General features: G+C 41.8%; 1 protein-coding gene across 1 annotated transcript in view; it reads right to left on the reverse strand.

The window, feature by feature from the left end:
* Nucleotides 1–22,166, reverse strand: part of LOC133560789 (pyruvate carboxylase, mitochondrial-like) — a 692,938-nt gene that overhangs the window by 566,231 nt on the left and 104,541 nt on the right. Inside the window, exons 8-9 of the mRNA XM_061913719.1 lie at nt 20,580–20,647; nt 8,735–8,818 (exon numbers count right to left, since the gene is read on the reverse strand). Of these exons, the coding sequence (XP_061769703.1) occupies nt 8,735–8,818; nt 20,580–20,647 (152 nt within the window). The remainder of the gene's footprint in view (nt 1–8,734; nt 8,819–20,579; nt 20,648–22,166) is intronic.

Here is a 22,166-nt window from a genome sequence, read left to right on the forward strand (position 1 = left end):
AGACAAAAAGGACTGGACTGCTGCCGAGTGGTCCAAAGTTATGTTTTCAGATGAAAGTAAATTTTGTATCTCCTTTGGAAATCAAGGTCCCAGAGTCTGGAGGAAGACAGGAGAGGCACAGCATCCACGTTGCCTGAAGTCCAGTGTCAAATTTCCACAATCGGTAATGGTCTGGGGTGCCATGTCATCTGCTGGTGTTGGTCCACTGTGTTTCCTGAGGTCTAGGGTCAATGCAGCAGTCTACCAGGAAGTTTTAGAACACTTTATGCTGCCTGCTGTGGACCAATTTTATGGAGGTGAAGATTTCATTTTCCAACATGACTTGGCACCTGCACACAGTGCCAAATCTACCAGTACCTGGTTTAAGGACCATGGTATCCCTGTTCTTGATTGGCCTGCAAACTCACCTGACCTTAACCCCATAGAAAACCTATGGGGTGTTGTGAAGCGGAAGATGCGAGATGCCAGACGAAACAATGCTGAAGAGCTGAAGGCCACTATTAAAGCAACCTGGGCTCTCATAACACCTGAGGAGTGCAACAGACTGGTCGACTTCATGCCACGCCGTATTGCTGCAGCAATTCAGGCAAAAGGAGCTGCAACTAAGTATTGATTGCCGTACATGCTGAAACTTTCCATGTTCATACTTTTCAGTTGGCCCACATTTCTAAAAAAATCTTTTTTGGTACTAGTCATAACTAATATTCAAATTTTCTGAGATACTGAATTTGGGATTTTTAGTAATTGTCAGTACTAATCATCAAAATTTAAAGAAATAAACATTTCAAATAAATCACTGTGTGTGTAATGAATTGATATAATATGTAAGTTTCACGTTCTGAATATAATTACTGAAATAAATCAACTTTTTCATGATATTCTAATAATATGAACAGCACCTGTATATGTCTATATATATATAGACATATACACACACATATATATATATATATATATATATATATATATATATAGGCCATTATCACGTTTACTTGCTTAGTGTATACATCATAAATCCACAGCCAACAGGTGCTTTTGTAACCTGTAACCCATTTTGAGAAGGTTTTCATAAAAACTTAGATAGCGTATTTTCCGGACTATTAGGCGCACTTAAAATCCTTTTTTTTCTCTCAAAACTTGACAGTGTGCCTTATAACCCAGTGCACCTAATGAAAGGAATAAGTTTGGTTGAGCTTACCCACCTCAAAGCTATTTTATTTGGTACATGGTGTAATGATAAGTGTGACCAGTAGATGGCAGTAAAACATAAGATATAAGTGTAGGCTGCACTGTTTGATGTGCTTCAATATACCAGGAATAATATGGTGTGTTTATAAGGTAATAATAATAATAATAATAATAATGGATTAGATTTATATCGCGCTTTTCTATTGTTGGATACTCAAAGCGCTCACAGAGAAGTTGGAATCCATCATTCATTCACACCTGGTGGTGGTAAGCTACATCTGTAGCCACAGCTGCCCTGGGGTAGACTGACTGAAGCGTGGCTGCCAGTTTGCGCCTACGGCCCCTCCGACCACCACCAATCATTCATTCATCATTCATTCACCAGTATGAGCGGCACCGGGGGCAAGGGTGAAGTGTCCTACCCAAGGACACAACGGCAGCGATTTGGATGTCAATAGGTGGGAAGCGAACCTGCAACCCTCAGGTTTCGGGCACGGCCGCTTTGCCCACTACGCCATGCCGCCCCTAAAGTAGGTAAGACATATTATATGGCGTTTGGTTTCGCAATATTATACAAAAGTAACTTTTCTTACCTTCTAGTACCTGCTGATCTTTATTTGGGACTGCATAAATCCTGAAAAATTGCGCATGTCCGCCTTTGCAGTCCGTAGTCGATAAGCTTCTACTTTTTCTCTATCTTCTTGTTATCTGGCGTTCATCGTCTGCTGTTGCCATTTCTAATATAAATTTGTGTAAAATTCTTACTTATATCTGTCAGTACACTCGCCATGAGTTTACATTATTCACCCAAGAACTTTACTTATTAGAGTTCCGGTCGGACGTTTTTTCACTGGACACCTTTTCAGTGTTTTGGATTCCAGATGAGAACATACTGCTCTGTTTTTGATTTAAGATAAGTATGAATGTCATTCAAACAGTTAGCTCCATCTTTTGAAGCTTCTTTCACTACCGTCCTTGCACGCTACACCACTATAACAAAGATGACGGGGAGAAGATGCCGTCGAAGGTGAGCCACGTAAATAAGACCGCCCACAAAATGGCGCATCCTGAAGCAACTTTTAGAAAGCGGCTTGAAGATGATCTGTAAATCCATGCAACATTTTGACCAAAGAACCACCATTACATGTTATGTAGACTACAAGGACGTGTTTTACATTTAGAAAAAAATAATAATAGGACAACTTCTTTAATGCGCCCTATAATTCGGTGCGCCTTATTATTGAAAAAAGATAAAAAATAGACCATTCGTCGGCATTGCGCTTTAAAATCCGGTGTACCCTATGGTCCGGAAAATACGGTACAAAATAATTTACTGCAAGAATCGTTTTTATTTAAGAATCCTGTTGAACCTATAGTTCTAAGATTCACATCCCTATCCAGCAGCTTAAAGGGGAACATTATTACAAGACCTATGTAAGCGTCAATATATACCTTGATGTTGCAGAAAAAAACCCATATATTTTTTTAACCGATTTCCAAACTCTAAATGGGTGAATTTTGGCGAATTAAACGCCTTTCTATTTATCGCTCTCGGAGCGATGACGTCAGAACGTGACGTCAATAAAGCCGCCATTTTCTCAAACATTACAAACACCGGGTCTCAGCTCTGTTATTTTCCATTTTTTCGACTATTTTCTGTAACCTTGGAGACATCATGCCTCGTCTGTGTGTTGTCGAAGGGTGTAACAACACTAACAGGGAGGGATTCAAGTTGCACCACTGGCCCAAAGATGCGAAAGTGGCAAGAAATTGGACGAAATTTGTTCAAAATACTAGGGTGTGGGGAAAGCCGACGAAATGGTCAGTCGTTTGTTCCACACACTTTACCGACGAAAGCTATGCTACTACAGAGATGGCAAGATTGTGTGGATATCCTGCGACACTCAAAGCAGATGCATTTCCAACGATAAAGTCAAAGAAATCTGCCGCCAGACCCCCATTGAATGTGCCGGAGTGTCTGCACATTTTACCGGCGATGCTAAGGCAGACATGGCACAGAGATGTATGGATAACCTGCAGATGCATTTCCAACGATAAAGTCAACGAAATCACAAAGGTGAGTTTTGTTGATGTTATTGACTTATGTGCTAATCAGACATATTTGGTCGCGGCATGACTGCCAGCTAATCGATGCTAACATGCTATTTAGGCTAACTTTATGTACATTTGTAGCTATATTTGCATCCAAAGTTTCCCTCCACCCACATTTAATGCCAAACAAACACTTACCAATCGAGGGATTAAAGTTGATCCAGTGTCACTAGATGCGAAGCTTACGATCGTTTGGCCTGCACATTTTACCGGCGATACTAGGGCAGACATGGCCGAATAGCATCAATAGCTATTCGCTCAATAGCTTCAGTTTTTTCTTCAATTTCGTTTTCGCTATCTGCCTCCATACTCCAACCATCCGTTTCAATACATGCGTAATTTGTAGGGCTGGGCAACGATTAAAAATTTTAATCGAAGTTAATCGCACTTTTTCTCTGATTAATCGCAATTAACTGCATTGTATACGCAAAGCCCAATAATGAATTCAAAAGTAGTGTGTAGTGCACCTTTATTGGAATATTCTCCCACATGAACAAAAGCGTTTGTTGTGCAAACAATTCAAATCAGTACTTGTTAAACAGTAGCAGTTAAATAGCATATTTTATGAAAATCAACTCAAAAAATGTAAATACAAACATTTAAGCTTATTTCCACTGCCAGGGTATTTAAGTCATCCTGTTTGTTATGGAAAATAAATATAATCTACATACAAATCTCTGAGCCACAATCATAACATCCGAACAGGCAATTTCTGAGGTAACAGCAGAAACATTTTTTTTATCAGGGATCTTATGTTTAAAAAACCTATATTATAGGTAGTGGGCTATTTTAGGGAATTTTTGATTAAATTATCCGTAGTAGCAATATTAATAATTTTGTGTTTATCATGCGTAGTGCACTTAAAATAATTATGACCATATCTACGAATTGATATGATGGGAATTTTCCGATTGTTTGCTTGGTGCTTTGATAAACTGAACGCATCATATACATGGTACTATATTGTGACGTTATGAGCCAGGGAAAAAAAGAACTACTCTACCCAGCATGCAACAGGAGTGACGAGCATGCGCGGTAGCCCGGTAAAGGTTGTGTGTCGCCATGACGGCATCTTGTATGTTGTGATATGCACGTCCTGGAAGCAAACGTTAAGAACTCAGCAGAAACTCCTCGTCTGCATTATTCATAAATAGACAGACAACACATTTACTCCGCTGCTTCACAGGCCGCTGGATGTAGCCGGCAAAGTATTCCCATGCTAGCTAGCCGGTCTAGCAAGCACGCGTCATTCAGTCCAAAACGGCCCGATCAATCCACATCCAGAATTGTCTGGCGGTCGTAAGTGATCCCGGAGTGACCACGCTGTAAACCAGCGATGAAATTTGCAGAATTGTCCGGTATTTTTGCCAAATGTTCCATCTTTACCAACAGCCCCTCCACGCCGAAGCCCGTCCGGGCGCCGCCATCTTTATAAGAAAAGGCGTTAACAAAATAAAAGCATGTAAACAACATACGCAAATACGCGATAAAATAATTGTCGGCGTTAATAGATTGATGAGTTAACTTGTAATTAACGCATTAATTTGCCCACCCCTAGTAATTTGTTGAATCGCTTAAGCCGTTGAAATCAGAGTCTGAATCCGAGCTAATGTCGCTATGTCTTGCTGTGCTATCCAATAGGTTTGGTTGAGCTTACCCACCTCAAAGTTATTTTATTTGGTACATGGTGTAATAAGTCTTAACAGTAGACGGCAGTAAAACACAAGAGATAAGTGTTTCCTTTATGCTGGTCTCCTCAGCATAACGGAAGTGTTCAGGATTCTTGCCTGCACTGGATGACATCACAGGAAAATGGACGGTGGCCTCACAGATAGCGAAAATCAGGCACTTTAAAGCTTTTTTCAGCGATATTCCGGGATGGGTAAAATTTAGAAAAAATCTTTGAAAAGTAAAAAAAACTCACTGGGAACTGATTTTTATTGGTTTTTTAACCCTTCTGAAATTTTGATAATGTTACCCTTTAATCAAACTTTGGTTGCACTTTCAAATATTGCTTGCACTACTCGGCTATTGATGTGAAACTCGTGTGTGTAAGACTTCTGTCATACTGTTGTGTATAATGAAAAAAAAATCAATGCTAACCTGACAACTATTACAACGTTGATTCTGTTACTGTTTTGCAACATAAATACATATTCTATCGCTTATTCCCTTTGGGGCGGCGGGGGGGGCTGGTGCCTATCTCAGCTACAATCGGGTGGAAGGCGCGGCAGCCTGGACAAGTCGCTACCTCATTGCAGGGCCAACACAGATAGACAACATTCACACACTATGGACAATTTAGTGTTGCCAATCAACACTAAATTGCATGTCTTTGGAAGTGGGAGGAAGCCGGAGTACCCGGAGAGAACCCACGCATTCACGGGGAGAACATGCAAAGTCCACACAGAAAGATCCCGAGCCCGAGATTGAACCCAGGACTACCCAGGACCTTCGTATTGTGAGGCAGACGCACTGACCCCTCCTCCACCGTGCTACAGTACATATATAAATAATACACCATGCGTAAGAAAGCACTAATAAAGTTGAATGTATAAAATACAGGCACGAAAATGGCGACACACTTGCATGTGTGTTCGCGCCAGTACACAAGCATCCCCAAACGATAACAATCTTTGGCTCTCAAGCAACCAAGAGCTCTCAAGAGCGGCAGCCGAGCTGAGGCGTGACCTTCCAAGTCAGTCGCCGTCCTTTCTAGTGCACTTAATGGTAGGAGATCAGAGCGGGGTTCGTGTGCAGACCGACAAGCGCCGAAAAAATGTTGAGCGCTTGAGAAGAAGGGTCACACGAGGGGTTGCTTTGAGAGTTCTCTTACGTAAGCTTTTCTCTGTCCGTGTTAGTTGGTGAGCAAATCCTCTTTAAGCGATGCTGTCACAGCGACTCTTGGACAATGTCAGGGCACTGTGATGTAATTTGTCAATGTATTCAGTCTGTTAAAAGTCTGGGGGATGCATTAATATTCTTGAAATGCGTGCAGGCAAACAGAGGCGCTTGTTTCGCCTCAGCCAGTAAAAGTGGTGGGACTTTGTTTGGAGGAACTAAATACAAACGATAAAATGCCCTTGTCAGAAAACGTTTCAGTTCTCAGGCTGCCATTTCTCCTTAAGCCAAGGGGGAACTTCACTTTTTTGTGGAATTTTGCCAATCGTTCATGATTATAAAAAATAAAAAAAACACTTGAAAAACGCAGAAAATGGGAATCACCGCTGTAGCCTTCAAAGACCACTAAAACAACTTCAAAACCCTCAAGCAACGTTTTATATACACACCACAAAAAATTGCATTATTGGCTTTATTTTAACAAAAAATCTTAGGGTACATTAAACATATGTTTCTTATTGCAAGTTTGTCCTTAAAAAAAATAATGAACATACAAGACAACTTGTCTTTTATTAGTAAATAAGCACACAAAGGCTACGAATTTACTCTGCTGACATAAGCTGTAAAACATTGTGTCATTTTCCATTTTATTATTTTGTCAACATTATTAAGGACAAGTGGTAGAAAATTAATTATCAATCTACTTGTTCATTTACTGTTAATATCTGCTTACTTTCTCTTTTAACATGTTCTATCTACACCTCTGTTAAAATGTAATAAGCACTTATTCTTCCGTTGTTTGATACTTTACATTAGTTTTGGATGCTACCACAAATTTGGGTATCAATCCAATACCAAGTAGTTACAGGATCATACATTGGTCATATTCAAAGTCCTCATGTGTCCAGGGACATATTTCCTAAGTTTATAAACATAACGTAATTTTTTTTCAAACAAAAGAATAGTAGAATAGTATCAACCAGATATGCTCCTGTACTAGGTATCATTACAGTGGATGTCAAGTGTAGATCCACCAATGGCGTTTGTTTTCATTTTGACGCCAGTGAGCCATGGTGTGTAGTGAAACATGTTTAGCTATTCCTCGACCTGCAGGGATGATACGTGTAAGAAACTTACTTTGTTTGTCACCATGGAGGCGAGGATTAGTGATTTAGAAGTAGCTACAACAATGCGGGCTGGGGATGGAGTTTAGCCGCTAACTAGCTAGCCATGTTTTAAAGCACCTCTTCCTGAGGGCGTTTCAGCGTTATAACTTCACCTTTAACGTTAGTTTTTAAGCCAAAGTGCGTCCGTTATCCCATTTCTGTCTACAAACATTGTCTGTTTGTACTCAGTGGTGGCGCGCTGCTAAACATGCTCGTCTGCTCGTAAACCAACATTGACATGACGTGACGACGACAGGGAACATGGGGTTGGGGGGATCGGTACTTTTTAAGAGGCGGTATAGTACTGAATGTGATTCATTAGTAATGCTGTACTATGCTAATACCGGTATACCGTACAACCCTAGTGTGTTCTAATCAAGGCATACTTGGTAACAGACAACAAAGACGACTATTTCTGGACAAACGCGGATTCACAACCTCATACTTTTGTAGCTAAATATACTGCTGCTTATAGAAGCGAGCACAACGGCACAGTGAGACGGAGTGAAGTGAAAGCAAATGTTGCCGCTATAAATGTGGAACTTGGAGCCGAGCTATTTGGACATTAATGAATTGCTTACCCAAAATCAACAGGAAACGTCTTTGGCCAGCTGGACAAGATGAACAGCTGTCCATTGGGTGAGTCACTTTAATATCGATCACGATAAAACTAGAGTACTTACCCTGTCTGGCTAGCTGTGTACAAACAAAACATGAAATGTGGGCTCGCACTTTAAAAATACTGTAAAATGATTGTTCATGTTTTTTCAGTACAAATGTCTTATCGCAGCGTTCGGCGTTACAAACTCGAACGTGTTTCGTGTTGTGGAAGCTACCTCATCTCTTGCCGTAGTTAGCTTTTAAGGCTAATACTGAAGCATGCGGATGAGTTACTATGCTAGAAAAAGATTTACTCTGTATTGGCTCTTACAATAACAATGTTGCTACAGCGTGGTTTAACATACAGATTACAGAACATAAATTAAGTACTGTCGATGGTTTTTGAATGCAATTTTAAAGTTATTTAGAGGAATAATTGATCGCTCTCATTAGCTGCATTGCTAGCCACAGAGAACGAACCGATTTTACACGTTAGAATGCAAAAGAAACTACCTTTTGTCTTCTTGTATCTCATAATGAATGGGAGCGACAGGCAAAATTCCCAAAAAGTGCAGTTACTCTTTAAGTCAAACATAATAAGTTGTCGCCTTTTCCATAAACGAGGCTCACTGAAGAATTAAGAGTAAGACAAGTGATGCCTCTCTGTTACCATGTCAATATTTAACACTCAAGTTGACATCAGGAAGTGGTCCAGGCAAGGTCTGCAGACTCAAGTACTTGTTTGAACTGAACTATTTCTATACATTTTATATGGAGAGATATCATTTCTGACCCACAATTGATGGTGGAAATTAAATTACACATACCATTTTGGCGAGGTTGACAGCGTCCGAGTGGAGTCGGTCTCTCAGGTGAGGGTCTAGTTGGAAAGCCGGCGCGATCTCGACCACCTGTAAAGCAAGCAGTTAGTGCCAAGCTACCTTTTCATTGCATTGCACCAGTGAGAGGAATATTAACATTATGATGCACATTTATATGTTTCAGTCCATACACCCATCCATTTTCTACTCCTTTGTCCCGTTTAGGGTGGCAGGTGGTAATACATTCGGGCGGAAGGTGGTGTACACCCTGGACAAATCACCACCTCACCGCAGGGCCAACACAGATAGACAACATTCACACTCACATTCACACATTCATCCATCTTCTTCGGCTTATCCAAAGTCGGGTCGCGGGGGCAGCAGCCTAAGCAGGGAAGAAGCCCAGACTTCCCTCTCCCCAGTCACTTTGTCCAGCTCCTCCCAGGGGATCCCGAGGCGTTCACAGGCCAGCCGGGAGACATAGTCTTCTCAACGTGTCCTGGGTCTTCCCCGTGGCCTCCTACCGTTTGGACGTGCCCGAAACACCTCCCGAGGGAGGCGTTTAGGTGGCATCCTGACCAGATGCCCGAACCACCTCATCTGGCTCCTCTCGATGTGGAGGAGCAGCGGATTTACTTTGAGCTTGTGGAGAGGCGGCGCTGACGAACCGACAGCGGGTTAGGACAGACGGCGGTCCTACCCTAGATGCCGGCCAGGAGGCGGGGTATGCGGCGGAGAGTAGAGGCGGGACACACTCTGAGCGATGCTGCAACCAGCCAAGTCAGGTGCGTAAGCGACACACCTGTGCTCAATCTCTGCATCTTCTGCTGCAGCATAAAGGGGGTGAAGGAGGAACACTCGAGGCAGAAGTAGGCGAGAAGACGACGGCAACCAACGACCACGAGCACGACGAGCGAGACACAGATCAAGATGAGCCCCGCAACAGACGCAGTCCCCCGACACCGAAAGGAAGGCCGCGACGAGCAGGAAGAGCCAGCGAGTCAGAAATTGGCACGACAGACTCGCAAGAAACGATGTTTATTGAAAGAATAAACAAGAGTCAAACCTGCTATGATGCGTCCTGTAACGATCGGCACTGTACCCCACACGATGACGGCAGGAAACGCGTCACAGACCTCCTCCCGGATGGCAGAGCTTCTCACCCTATCTCTAAGGGAGAGCCCCGCCACCCGGCAGAGGAAACTAATTCCGGCCGCTTGTACACGTGATCTTGTCCTTTCGGTCATGACCCAAAGTTCATGACCATAGGGGAGGATGGGAACGTAGATCGACCGGTAAATTGAGAGCTTTGCCTTCTGGCTCAGCTCCTTCTTCACCACAACGGATCGACACAGCGTCCGCATAACTGAAGACGCCGCACCGATCCGCCTTTTTTTTTTCCCAAGATGGCGCTGCTGTAGTGGCTGCTGTTGGCAGGAGCTCTGTGCTCTTGTGTCATCCTTTTGTGTTTCCCTCTTGTTTTCATGTGTTATTATATCTTCTTGCCCTTGGGTCCGGGACCCTTTGGGACTGTGTGAGAAGGGGTGGCCCTTTTGTGACCTATGTAGTGCTTTTTTTGTGGACTTCTGGATCTGCCTCCCGGGAGCCTTTTGGCCATGGAGACAAGCTGCTGGGGATCTGCCACACCGGAGTCGGTTTGGAGGGATTGGAGGAGATGCGGATGAGGGGACAGGGCTGCGGAGCTAGCACTGAGCGCTGGGACGGAGAGGCTTCGCGGTGTCTTGGCTGGGTGAGCAGGTGTCGGACACCTCAGTCACCTTGGACGTATCCTCGCTCATCCATGCGGACTGGACACTGGCCGAGAGTGGAGTCGGCTGTCTTGGTTGCTTTGTTGGGTCTGCTCCTGTCTCTGGCCATGCTCCCTCCACCCCAGCGGACGATGGTGTGGAACACCGCACAGGCCGCCACAGTGGATATATTTATTTTACTTTTTATTCAGCTGAGATAGGCGCCAGCGCCCCCCGCAACCCCGAAAGGGAATAAGCGTTAGAAAATGGATGGATGGATGGATGGACTTTTTATTCATAGCTGTATGTAGAAGTGTCTGGTTGTATATGCTGCTTTAATGTCTTTAATGTCCTCTGTGTTCTTTGATGTTTCCCTCTTACACACATGTAAGAGGGGTGTGTTCTATGGCTATGAGTTGTTTTTTTCCCTTGGCCTCAGTCTGCACCTCCTCTCCAGGGCCCAGGCTAAGACCATTTTTTTAATTTAATTTTAATCCTGTATTTGCCCCCCCTCCCCCTGTTTACCTGTATCTCATCTTTTTTGTAAGGGGCGCTGGAAGCCGGCAGACCCGTCAGCGATCCTGGTCTGTCTACCTGTAATGTTTGTCTGACCTTGAATGGGATTGTGCTGAAAATTTTAATTTTCCTGACGGAGTAAATAAAGTACTATCTATCTGTCGACCTCACGGTCCACTCTTCCGTCACTCATGAACAAGACTCCGAGGTACTTTAACTCCTCCACTTGGGGCAAAATTTCCTCCCCGACCCGGAAATGGCACTCCACCCTTTTCCGGGCGAGAATTAGGACTCGGACTTGGAGGAGCTGATTCTCATCCCAGTCAATTCACACTCGACTGCTCACCGATCCACATTCACACACTAGGGACCATTTAGTGTTGCCAATCAACCAATCCCCAGGTGCATGTCTTTAAAACCATCCACCCATCCATCCATCCATTTTCTACCCCTTGTCCCATTTGGGGTCGCAGGGGGTGCTGGAACCTATCTCAGCTGCACACGGGCGGTCGGCGGGGTACACCCTGGACAAGTTGCCACCTCCTCGCAGAGCCAACACAGATAGACAGAGAATATTCACACACACTCGGGACAATTTAGTGTTGCCAATCAACCTGTCCCCTGATGCAAAAAATACCATTAAAACATTCAACTGGTGGCCCGCAGGAAAAAATCCGTCCGAGGAATGATACTATACCGGCCGCCAGGTTCAGTTCAAAACGGGAAGACGAACATTTGTGCAGCAAATTCCTAAAAGTTCTCAAGTGTTCCTGTTGCATAGAGGAACTTGGACCACTGTAAACACATTGGCAGATCCTTGCATTGACATTTCAAACTCGCTCGCAAATATTAAACAGTTAGGTCCAAACTTGTGATTTACATAACTGAGGCGTTCCTCAAGGCTCCCCTGTACGTCCTCTTTATTCTGCCAGTTACAATTTGTTTTGGCATAACGTCATGTTTGTAAGTAAGGTGTTTCTGTAGCTTGTTTACTTCAGATGCAGGCAGTCGCAATGGATTCAACTTCTTCACGTGTTCAAGTTTCCATTTTAGGTCCACTCTTTTTCACCTTTCAGTCTCGTCAACTGGTGGCCTGCTAGTTCTGGTCAAAAAACTTGGGAGATACAGATGTTTTTGCTGCAGATTTTTAAAAACACTTCAGAGTGCTGTCATAGATACAGTATGATCTCTGACTAGCTCTTTGAAAAAAAAGCAGCAGCGCGCTTCTGTACCTCTGACAAAATAAATAGACCACAATTAAAAATCTACTTTACAGCAGTGGACCCATACCTTCGGTCCGTGACGCATTTGCTACCTGGCCGCACAGAGACCGGGCCGCATTTTCTCCGACTTAACTTTCGCCAGTCCTACAAGACCCACCAATAAGCTTGTTCATAGATATATCATAAAACTCCTGATAGGAAGTCGCCATTTGCTATATTTGTTTCATCTTCGTAACATGGGAAAATACACATTAATAAACATATAAAATGTAAAGGTGCCAAATCGCAGAAAAAAAATAGGTTCCACCTGCAGTCCGCAGCAGGTTGATGACCTAAGATCAGGTCAGATCAGTAACAAAGTGACCATAGTAGTTAGGCACTTGGAGAAGTGCTAAATTATTGCATATCATAATTGTGATGAAGGCCTAGTAAGTTAAAGTGCTGGTATTATTGCAAATAGTCCTATTACACAAGTAGTTAGCAAAAACAAATGTATTTACACATTGAAAATTGGACGAAAAAAAGCTAACAGTGTATCTACGTATGAAATTTTGCACAAAATATAAATACATAACTTTTGGAATGGATATAAAAATTCACACAAATCTATTGGATCTAATGGCAAGTATTTCTAGCTTTATTATATATCCATGCTCTTGTCCTTGAATGTGATGTATCACCTATAACCCATTAGATACTAAAGCCCAAAAAAACTACTACTTCTAGCAAAAATGAGTAAAAAACAAAAGTCTACAGAGACCTTTTTTGCAAAGGGAAAAGACCATGGGCTCCCACTAATTCAACATTATGGGGATTTTTTTATGTATTCATTTTTCATGCACTTATTTGCTACATTTAAGGCCAGTCCGTGAAAATAATACCTACATTAAACCGGTCGCCAGTGCAAAAAAGGTTGGGGACCCCTGCTGTAGAGGACGCTGATTCTCCCAAATATACAAAATAAAACCAAGTACAACCAGTTAGCTTTCTGAAAATGTGGCTCCCTAAACAATTTAGTTGAATATTACTGCCTTAAAGGCCTACTGAAATGAGATGTTCTTATTTAAACGGGGATAGCAGGTCCATTCTATGTGTCATACTTGATCATTTCGCGATACTGCCATATTTTTGCTGAAAGGATTTAGTAGAGAACATCGACGAAGTTTGCAACTTTTGGTCGCTAATAAAAAAGCCTTGCCTGTACCGGAAGTAGCAGACGATAAGCGCGTGACGTCACGGGTTGTGGAGCTCCTCACATCTGAACATTATTTACAATCATGGCCACCAGCAACGTGAGCGATTAGGACCGAGAAAGCGACGATTTCCCCATTAATTTGAGCGAGGATGAAAGATTCGTGGATGAGGAAAGTGAGAGTGAAGGACTAGAAAAAGAAAAAAAAGATACTATACAGTGGGAGCGATTCAGATGTTATTAGAAACATTTGCTAGAATAATTCTATAAAATCCCTTATCTACTTATTGTGTTACTAGTGTTTTAGTGAGATTATATGGTCGTACTGTACAACCTGAAGGTCGGCCCTGCACCTTTCTTCAGCACCAGTCGACGGGTGGTGGCGATGCCCATCTCTGCCCTTCCCAAGGGACCCTCTTTGAAACACGATCTTTCGAAACGATCGCTGCATAATACACTGTATTTTGTGTGTGTAAAGCTTCACCGTCATCTTTTGGGAATGTAAACAATGAAACACCGGCTGTGTTTGTGTTGCTAAAGGCGGCCGCAATACACCGCTTCCCACCAACAGCTTTCTTCTTTGACGTCTTCATTATTCATTGAACAAATTGCAAAAGATTCAGCAACACAGATGTCCATAATACTGTGGAATTATGCGATGAAAAGTGACAACTTATAGCTGTGAACCGTGCTGGAACAAAATTTCCTCTACAATGCGTGATGTCACGCGCACGCGTGACATCACGCATGAAGTATCATGCTCAAACGTCGCATAATACTGCGACGTTTGAGCATGATACTTCAGCGCGAAATTTAAAAATCTTAATTTAGAAAACAAAACCGGCCGTATTGGCATGTGTTGCAATGTTAAGATTTCATCATTGATATATAAACTATCAGACTGTGAGGTCGGTAGTAGTGGGTTACAGTAGACCTTTAAGGTATCTGTTCAGTTCAGTTTGTTTCGAAAATGCATACAACGTAATGCATCACATATTTCAAGTTGTTTCATTAAAGCATGGAGTAGGGAGAAGCTGAGCTTATTTAATACTACCTCTTTTCATACATAGCAATCTTATCCTATTTTCTAGTTTTCTGTAACAGAACAGTGAATAAATAATAAATAAATATCGGAATTCAATTCAGGAGGAGAATAGGGTACTAAACTGGCCCTAGTGTGTTTATGTCCAGGCCTGGGATAGGCTCCAGCCCTACCCCCGCCCAAGGCCCCACCTATGACCGTGAGAGGGACAAGCGGTAGAAAATGGACGGATGGAAAGTGAATGTGGAAATAGCGTCAAAACGCTTGAGCACCTTGAAAGTAGAAAATGCTATAAAAGTATAATCCCTTTACTATTTCAATCTAAAAGCATCTGATAAATAAAGAAGAAGCCACAGTAGGAAGTCGATGCATGTTTTCCATCTCATCGTGTCGCTTCCTGTCATTTGAACAAAAAAACTCTTAAAAAGGTATGAATTTCACTTCTAAATCAAAGAGACTAAAATATCCCATCAGCACTGCATCATTCCTAATCTCTTCCAACAGGCAACTCTTCTGAGTGAGAGAGAAATATATCCATTAGATTTAGGGCAAAAGGCAGACCAAGTCACGCAGTAGCTTTTACACGAGTAGAGCAAGCCCTTAAACACATGATTAACATCTAGACGTTGATTCAAGTGTTTCCAAACACAGCTGACACATGTTCATTACACAAGGCGACTCGGTAAAGAATCTGGGTATTATCTTTGACCCAACTCTCTCGTTTGAGTCACACATTCTTTCATCTCCGTAATGTCGCTAAAATTTGTTCCATTTTGTCCACTAGTGACGCTGAGATCATTATCCATGCGTTTGTTACGCCTCGTCTTGATTACTATAACGTATTATTTTTGGGTCTCCCCATGTCTAGCATTAAAAGATTACAGTTGGTACAAAATGTGGCTGATAGACTTTTGACAAGAACAAGAAAGTTTGATCATATCACGCCTATACTGTATAACCTATATACATATATACCTACATGTATACCTATACTGGCTCACCTGCACTGGCTTCCTGTGCACTTAAGATGTGACTTCAAGGTTTTACTACTTACATATAAAATACTACATGGTCTAGCTCCATCATATCTTGCCGATTGTATTGTACCATATGTCCCTGCATTCAAAGAACTCCAGCTTATTAGTGATTCTCAGAGCCCCCCAAAAAAATATTAGGGCTATAGAACGTTTTCTATTCAGGCTCCATTAGTCTGGATAGCCCTCCCGGTAACAGTTAGTGACGCTACCTCAGAAGCATTTAAAGGATAAATGGGTTGTACTTGTATAGCGCTTTTCTACCCCTTTTTAAGGAGCCCTAAGCGCTTTGACAGTATTTCCACATTCACCCATTCACACACTGATGGCGGGAGCTGCCATGCAAGGCGCTCACCAGGCCCCATCAGGAGCAAGGGTGAAGTGTCTTGCCCAAGGACACAACGGACGTGACTAGGATGGTAGAAGGTGGGGATTGAACCAGCAACCCTCAGAATGCCAGCATGGCCACTCTACCAACTTCGCCACGCCGTCCCCATCTTAAGTCAAGTTTTAAGTCCTATCTTAAACAGGGTATCTGCAGGTTTCAGCAAGTCAAATTTAAGACTTTTAAGGCCTTTTTAATGCCACCTTGAATGAAATTTAAGACCGAAAAAAAAAAAAAAAAAATCTATAAATATAAGCGATGGTTGGGGATCCCACTGTACTACAACCTCAATGACAATCAGTCAAGTTTACTTTTTGTATGTTTATTAATAAACAAACTGATAAGCACCACTCTGCCAAACAGCTTATCAAAAATCTTGAGGGATCCAAAAACTTTCACATCCAAAACAAACAAACCAACACAAACGCCAGTAAAAACATAATAACCGAGGTGAGGGTAAAAATAAATTACATTTCATTAACACATACAGAGACTCGTTGACTTGGTCGAAGAGCAGGTTTTGGATGTGAGGTGCTAATCCGTGTCTCGTAATATATGCTGTTTTATCCTTTCCGCAGGAAAATGTTATAGCAACCTGAGAATCAGGAAACATCACACGAAAAAGATCGCCAATCCCGTCATTTGAGGTGTAGGATTAATGCTTCACCACAGTGTGCAAGATCCATAACACCTCGGATTGTAATGTTGCTGTACCGCCGAAGATTAGTGTCAGGTCAGTGCTGCTAGCGGCAGTTGGTGCTAGCTGGGGGGGCGTTGGCGCTGGACCCACGCAGAACTGAGAGATGCCCGGTGTTTGTTTTTGGCTCTCTGCCACGATTTTATGCTTACCGCACATGCAGTGCGGTTCGACCGCTCTAATTCCCATGGTGCCAGGTTTGAAATCCCTCTTGCAAAGTATGCACCTGGCCTCCTCGGGATTGGCAACAGGCTTAAGCCAGCTTTTAAACCGGCTGTACTCCAGCCAACGCTCGAAAAAATTTCCCCATGCTGACTGAAAGGCGGGACGCGAGGAAGAAAGGAAGGAGTCTGCGCGCGACCTGACTATGCACGCAACTGACACTGAAATCACTCACTTTTATTCAAAGACGTGCCGTAACTTTTACTCAGACGTGCACCGAAAGAAAAAAAAAAAAAAACTGGCCCGACAATTTAAGACCACTGAGTACTGAATTTAAGACCATCTTAGGAATTTCTAATTAATTTAATACTTTTTAAGGCCTTAATTTTAGACACATGAATTTAAGACTTTTTAAGGATCCGCGGATACCCTGTTAAAACTCATTCGTATCCTCTAGCCTTTAAATCAGGGGTCTCAAACTCAATTTGCCTGGGGGGCACTGGATGCAGAGTCTGGGTGAGGCTGGGCCACAAGAAAAGTTTTCATAAAAAAATTTTTTTAAATGTCTTGATTTTTACTTTCAACATAAAATAAAATCTAAATATAAATGAACAAAAAGAAAATTAAGTAAATAAATCTGTCATAGGTAATAACAATAATTAGATTAATCCAGACAGCAACAATGAATACACATACTTACTGTGATATTATGAGCTGGGGCAGTGGTTCTCAAACTTTTTTCAGTGATGTACCCCCGTGAACATTTTTTTACTTCAAGTACCTCTAATCCAGGGGTCGGTAACCTTTTTGACTGAGGGAGCCATGAAAGCCAAATATTTCCAAATTTATTTCCATGAGAGCCACATAATATTTTTTAACATTGAGTACAACTAAATGCGTTAATTTTTAAGTAAGACCAACAGTATAGTAAGTCTCTTATTCTTTTTAATAGCATTGTTATTCTAAAGTTAACCAACAATAAATATAATACTTTTTACCATTAATGCGACATCTTGAACAGGTGCGGTAGAAAACGGATGGTTGGAATAAAATGCATGAGAATGTTTTATAATTTGATTGTTATTTTTAACACTGTGATTACCAGCGGAATTATTCATTACTTATCGTGTTAAGCATTGTCAGCTAGGATTTATCTGAGAGCCAGGTGCAGTCATCAAAACAGCCACATCTGGCTCTAGAGCCATAGGTTCCCTACCCCTGCCCTGATCAGATAAAGGCATTTTTGGTCGAAAAAATGGGATAAAGAAGTAAAATACAGCACTATGTCATCAGTTTCTGATTTATTAAATTGTATAACAGTGCAAAATATTGCTCATTTGTAGTGGTCTTTCTTGAACTATTTGGAAAAAAAGATATAAAAACAACTAAAAACTTGTTGAAAAATAAACAAGTGATTCAATTATAAATAAAGATTTCTACACATAGAAGTAATCAACTTAAAGTGCCCTCTTTGGAAATTGTAATAGAGATCCATCTGGATTCATGAACTTGATTCTAAACCTTTCTTCACTAAAAAAGAAATCTTTCACATCAATACTTATGGAACATGTCCACAAAAAATCTAGCTGTCAACACTGAATATTGCATTGTTGCATTTCTTTTCACAGTTTATGAACTTACATTCATATTTTGTTGAAGTATTATTCAATAAATATATTTATAAAGGATTTTTGAACTGGGGCGGCATAGCTCGGTTGGTAGAGTGGCCGTGCCAGCAACTCGAGGGTTGCAGGTTCGATTCCCGCTTCCGCCATCCTAGTCACTGCCGTTGTGTCCTTGGGCAAGACACTTTACCCACCTGCTCCCAGTGCCACCCACACTGGTTTAAATGTAACTTAGATATTGGGTTTCACTATGTAAAGCCCTTTGAGTCACTCGAGAAAAGCGCTATATAAATATAATTCACAATTCACAATTGTTATCTGGATTCATGAACTTAATTCTAAATATTTCTTCACAAAAAAGACATCAATATTTGCGGAATATGTCCACAAAAAATCTAGCTGTCAACACTGAATATTGCATTGTTGCATTTCTTTTCACAGTTTATGAACTTACATTCATATTTTGTTGAAGTATTATTCAATAAATGTATTTATAAAGGATTTTTGAATTGTTGCTATTTTTAAAAATTTTTAAAAAAAATCTCCCGTACCCCTTGGCATACCTTCATGTACCCCCAGGGGTACGCGTAACCCCATTGGAGAACCACTGAGCTAGGGAATATAAGAACTACGCTACCCAGCATGCAACAGTGGTGACGCGTATGCGCGGTAGCTTCAGTGAAGGTTGTATGTCGCCATGTCAACAGCTAGAATATGGTTATGAGCACGCGATGGAGTTTACAGTTACGGAAGCACAATTAGCCCCGAACGGGCTAACGTCACGACTTATGTGCTACACATCCGATTCACCCAGTGACTCTGTCGGAGTATCAGCCCTAGGGTCCGGTTCACCACAGTTTTGGATTGTCGCTCGGTCCTTCGGCGGAATGAAATGAAATGGAAGCTACCGGACCGCTCGACTATTACAGCGGCGCCAGGGGGAGGGAGCGAGAGAGAGGGACACACACAGTGACAGAGAGAGAGCGAGCATGCGGGCGAGCAAGCGAGGTAGGAGGAGCGCGTGTGGTTCTAGTGGAAAAGCGGCAAAAGGTTTCTCTGCTTGCATCACGCAAGTGAAGTCAATGTTCCTTCCGCCCTGTAGAGCCATATACCACACAGTGATTGGTAGACTCCTTCAGCTCCGCACACAATGCTGTCAAGCACCAATCATATAAAACCTGTGGGCTGCACTAACATTAAACTTTTATATTAAGATGGGGGCTTCAAAATAACGGGCCAGTTGTCTGAGACCCCTGCTTTAAATAGACCCCCTTTTTAGACCAGTTGATCTGCCGTTTCTTTTCTTTGTGCCCCCCCTTGTGGAAGGGGGGGGCACAGGTCCTGTGGCCATGGATAAAGTGCTGGCTGTCCAGAGTCGGGACCCGGGGTGGACCACTCGCCTGTGAATCGGTTTGGGACATCTCTGCACTGCTGACCCGTCTCCGCTCGGGATGGTCTCCTGCTGGCCCCCACCATGGACTGGACTCTCACTATTATGTTAGATCCAGTACGTACTGGACTTTCACAATATAATGTTAGACTCACTCGACGCCCATTGCACCCGGTCTCCCCTAGAGGAGGGGGGTCACCCACATCTGCGGTCCTCTCCAAGGTTTCTCATTGACATCCCACTGGGTTGTGAGATTTTCCTTTCCCTTATGTGGGCTCTGAACCAAGGATGGTCGTTGTAGGTTGTGCAGCCCTTTGAGACACTTGTGATTTAGGGCTATATAAATAAACATTGATTGATTGATTGATTGATTGATAAAGTGGTTTAAACGGATAGAAGGGTTGCGATGACAATTTGCTAGTTTGCTGCAACATGCCTGAGTCAGATGTTGGGTAATTGTGCTCTACTGCATTGTCACACTAATTGGAATACAATCTAAAAGCAATGCACTGCCTAATGAAGGAGAATTAATTCCAAGATCATTCCACAAGCCAAGTTGATTTGCTGAAGAATTATATAAGCGCTGCAAACGCTGATAACGGCATTAGGACTTTTGTTTTTTTTGTTTTTATTGCGGGATTATCTTCTGAGCCCTGCGACTCATGGCACCTACGACACACAGGCCTGCCATCTTTATTATCGTAATCGACTCCAAAATGAATATGTCGCATAATTGGATGCTCATTAAAGACAAAAACCTAGTTTTTTTAATAAGCAGGCTGCTTAAAAGTGTCATTCTGCTAATGTGTGTCACAGAGGAAAACAAATGTCTGTCACCTTTTGGTGCCGCCGCTGAATGGAGCAGTCTCTCTCATAGAGGTGGATGACATTACCATACTTGTCCCCTGCAGAGAGACACAAACCACAGAGTGAGAATGGTGCTGAAAACTAGATTTAAAGACAAATAACCTGGACAGGACATGTTAAAAAAAAAAAAAAAAAGAATGCAACAGGTGGCGCTATAACTCCTGATTTTAAATACACTATATTGCCAAAAGTATTTGGCCACCTATCCAAATGATCAGAATCAGGTTTCCTAATCACTTGGCCACAGCTGTATAAAATCAAGCACATAAGCATGGAGAGTGTTTCTACAAACTTTTGTGAAAGAATGGGCCGCTCTGTGATTTCCAGCGTGGAACTGTCATAGGATGCCACCTGTGTAACAAATCCAGTCATGAAATTTCCTCGCTCCCAAATATTCCAAAGTCAACTGTCGGCTTTATTATAAGAAAATGGAGGAGTTTGGGAACAACAGCAACTCAGCCACCAAGTAGTAGGCCACGTAAACTGACAGAGAGGAGTCAGCGGATGCTGAAGCGCATAATGCAAAGAGGTCCAAACTTCATGTGACCTTCCAATTAGCCCACGTACAGTACGCAGAGAGCTTCATGGAATGGGTTCCCATGGCCGAACAGCTAGATCAAAGCCATACATTACCAAGTCCAATGCAAAGCGTGGGATGCATTGCTGTAATGCACGTCGCCACTGGACTCTAGAGCAGGGGTCACCAAAGCGGTGCCCGCGGGCACCAGGTAGCCCGTAAGGACCAAATGAGTCGCCCGCTGGCCTGTTCTAAAAATAGCTCAAATAGCAGCACTTACCAGTGAGCTGCCTCTATTTTTTACATTGTATTTATTTACTAGCAAGCTGGTCTCGCTTTGCTCGACATTTTTAATTCTAAAAGAGAGAAAACTTAAGTAGAATTCGAAAATCCAAGAAAATATTTTAAAGACTTGGTCTTCACTTGTTTAAATAAATTCATTTATTTTTTTTATGTTGCTTCTTATAACTTTCAGAAAGACAAATTTAAACAAAAAATAAAACCTTAAAAATGATTTTAGGGATTTTTAAACACATATATTTAAATTCCTTCCTCTTCTTTCCTGACAATTTGAATCAATGTTTAAGTATATTTATATTTTTTATTGTAAAGAATAATAAATACGTTTTAATTTAATTCTTCATTTTAGCTTCTGTTTTTTCGACGAAAAATATTTGTGAAATATTTCTTCAAACTTATTATGATTAAAATTCAAAAAATATATTCTGGCAAATCTAGAAAATCTGTAAAATCAAATTCAAATCTTATTTCAAAGTCTTTTGAATTTCTTTTAATTTTTTTGTTCTGGAAAATCTAGAAGAAATAATGATTTGTCTTTGTTAGAAATATAGCTTGGTCCAATTTGTTATATATTCTAACTAGGTGCAGGTGGAATTTTAACCTAGTTAAAACATGTCATCAAAAATATATATTTATTGTGAGAAATCATTAAGATGATCAGTGTATCCACAAAGATAAATAACATTAAATATTATTGATAACATAGAGTTAAAGCTAAATTGAGCAACTTGGCTATTTCT

The sequence above is a fragment of the Nerophis ophidion genome, linkage group LG10, assembly GCF_033978795.1.
Source record: "Nerophis ophidion isolate RoL-2023_Sa linkage group LG10, RoL_Noph_v1.0, whole genome shotgun sequence".
Taxonomy (NCBI): domain Eukaryota; kingdom Metazoa; phylum Chordata; class Actinopteri; order Syngnathiformes; family Syngnathidae; genus Nerophis; species Nerophis ophidion.